We start from the raw sequence: 3156 nt of genomic DNA on the forward strand, positions 1-3156 counted from the left end.
GGGGGGGGGGGGGGGTGCAGGAAGGAAGTGATTTGCTGCTCTGGTTGGATCACAGCGAGTACACTAATGCCCTAAATGGGCTGGCTGGCGCAGATGGGATACTGTGAAAAACTACGCGTACATTTAGGGTATGTTCCATATTGTCTTAATAAAAAAAACTTGTCATATAATCTGGAGGATTTACCCAGTGTCGAGGCAATTGACATAAACTATCTGCTGCCGCAGACCTCGTATTATACGATGAGCCAGATGAAACCTTTCAAAAGCTTCAAAGCTACAATTATTTAGTTTCAGGTTGGGTCAAGCATTTAGGATCCAAAGAAGCTTTGGATCCTAAATGCTTAAATGCCTAAATGCTAAAGGCTGTCGACTTGTTTCTGCCCGAGTGAGGAGTGAGTTGTGCTATTTTAAGTTATCAACTCGATATCAATAACCATGACGAGTTAACCCCTGTTATTTCTACGTGCTTGGATCTACTTGTAAAAATATAGTATTTATGTAATTTCTGTAAACCCAAATTCCAGTAAGTGTCCAATAAAATATCTGAAAATCTGATTTAAACTATATGATCCTTACCTGTTAGAAAGTGGTTGCTGCAAATTCTTGCATTGTTCATTTCCGCACCTCCTGTTTTTAGATTGTTGATCCACTTTTGTCATCTTTTTTCTGACACACTACTTTCGGAATGCAATTTTTAAAATATATTTCTCTCGATTAGAGCGGTTGCAACAACTGTACATGGCAAAGAATTGAGGCATTTTGATGCTGAATTAATAAAAGGAAATGAGGCTGCATTTACTTCCTGTCCTCCGTCTGCAGTTCATGATGTTGATGCTACATCATCCGCAACCCAGCGATCATATTGTAAATAAAACATTTCTGCAAGCTAGATAACGTAACCCCCTCTCTCTCTCAAACTGATGTGGACCGGTCTAGAAGCAGGAGGGGGCGGGGCTTGAAGCATCTTAAAGGAACATTAACAAAACCAGCTGCTTTGAGGCACACACCAGAAAAGGGGTAAAAGGTGGGCTGATAAAGTTAGAATAAGAAGGAATTCAGACCAAAGCTTTGTAGTTTCACTTTATAAAGACCCCAACTGAATGATTTAAATGTGAAAAGGAAGTATTTAAAAGCAGGATATGTCTAGTTAAAATGTGGAAGCATGTTTCCCTGAGCATTCTGTGCTGTCCACAAGGAATGCCAAAAGAAATATAATTTAAAGATGAAATTTTATAAACTTTTCTGATTTTCCCTTTTGAACATTAGAAATGTGCAACATGTAAAAGTATCAGTTATCTGACAGCACACAAGCAAAGATTAAATCTGCTTTATAAGACCTCACTCACCATAGGAGGCAGTGCACCTGGCTCACACTGTAAATGAACTTCGGGCTGCTCCAACCTCCACGGTGCCATGTCCACAGTGGCGTTACACGTAACATACTCCTGCAAACACACAACAAAAATACAAAAAAATAAAACCCCTCTCAATCCTAACCACTTTAAGTTGAACAAAACTGGATTTCATCTGTGTTGAATCTGCATTTACCACATTCTGCTCATCGGGAACACAAAGGTCATTGAGGTCTTTGTGTTCTGCCTTGGGGCAGGTGGTCCTCTTCACATCGATTCTTAGCTTGAACCTGAAACCTGCAATCACCTGCAGAGACGATTCACGAGGCGGTCATCATCACTGAATGTAATGGTTACCCATCGTCCCAGCGAGTCTACCTGTCTGGTTGCGTGGCCGACACTGTGCAGGGTGAACAGGTGGGTGTGGTTGGAGATGGCGTTGAATTTGGAGATGGAGGCAGAAAGAGGAACTTTCAGGTCCTCCGAGTCCTCGTTGATTGGCAGGGGGCAGCCCATGCACGTTGGAGCCTTCTCTGCGATGATGTACTTGCCTGAAAAGAAGAAAGATTTTAAACAGAGAGCAAATTTAGAAAGCTGGGGGACTTAGTGCGCACAGAACGAAGTAATGAATATAAAGAGCGCACACGATTAATCACAAATACAATAATAACAATGACCTTCACTGATTTATTCAGATATTAAATGTGCATTAAAAGGGGTGTTATGTATCTTCCAGGCACATAATTCCATTTTATCCGACAATCAATCTAACTGTTACCTTCAGTTGTTATAAAAATGCTGTATGTATTAAAAATAAATTTGATTTTGCATCATAGTTTATCTAAAAACCTTAAAATTAGCCTCTGTCTCTTTAAGAACCTCCTACCATTTCAGACGCTCCCACTTCAGTACGACTTTATAACAATGCTTAAAAAGAGGGGTGCTGTATAGGGCCTGAGCTCTGCTGCAGAAAGTGATCCAGGGAGGAGCTTTGTATAAATGGGCGGAGCTTTGTAACAGGAAGTGTTTACGCAGCTCTGCATGTCTACCACAGGAGATTCAAGGATTTCTCAAACATGCATGAATGAGTCAAAGCAACACTCTGCAAATGTTTTTGATGAGAGAAATGATATTATGATGATATAAAACTCCAAAAAGATTTTTAATTAAAAAAACTTTAAAATTTTTAAATGCAGATGCACCTAATGTTACAGGTTTTACACGTTTAAACATCCTTACCTTCGGTTCCTTAAACCCAGATCTAATTGAAGYAGGTGAATAATATTTTATCTACAAAATAATTTTAAACGTTGAGCCTGAAATGTTGCCTAACAAGACAACAGAGGAACACAGGATGTGTTTACTGTACGCCTCCACTGCAGCTGATAAGACAAAAAGGATTAAAGTCTACGTGCCTCTGCCTTCTGTGATGGGATGGGTTAATATTCTGCTTTTCGTACAAAGTATTTGCTGATAGTATCAATATATTACACAATGCAGGGAAATTTTTCCTCCCCGGACTGTTTTTAATAATAAAAAAAATAAAGTGATAAGATAAATCTCATTACAAAGTTCAGTGCAGTAAAGCAACACAAGCTGTGAATTATAATTTCAAATGTCAGCTCAGTTTAAAGTTAATAAAAGCACTTTTTTATTTTATTTTTGGAAATGGTGAGATTATTGAAGCTTGAGTTTGTTTGGTGAAGTATTTTTGAAAATAAGGGGAACATTAAATAATTTTTTTTCTTGGCTCGGTTTTCATTCATTAAGATTGCTTTTTTGATTTTGTTTTTATATATGTATG

General features: G+C 38.5%; 1 protein-coding gene across 1 annotated transcript in view; it reads right to left on the reverse strand.

Annotated features, from left to right (window-relative positions):
* kng1 (kininogen 1) overlaps positions 1-3156 on the reverse strand; it is a gene marked incomplete at its 5' end in the record, with an annotated part of 6742 nt that overhangs the window by 1726 nt on the left and 1860 nt on the right. Inside the window, 3 exon segments of the mRNA XM_014020560.1 lie at positions 1347-1445; positions 1549-1659; positions 1731-1903. Of these exon segments, the coding sequence (XP_013876014.1) occupies positions 1347-1445; positions 1549-1659; positions 1731-1903 (383 nt within the window).

The sequence above is a fragment of the Austrofundulus limnaeus genome, unplaced genomic scaffold, assembly GCF_001266775.1.
Source record: "Austrofundulus limnaeus strain Quisiro unplaced genomic scaffold, Austrofundulus_limnaeus-1.0 Scaffold257, whole genome shotgun sequence".
Lineage (NCBI taxonomy): Eukaryota > Metazoa > Chordata > Actinopteri > Cyprinodontiformes > Rivulidae > Austrofundulus > Austrofundulus limnaeus.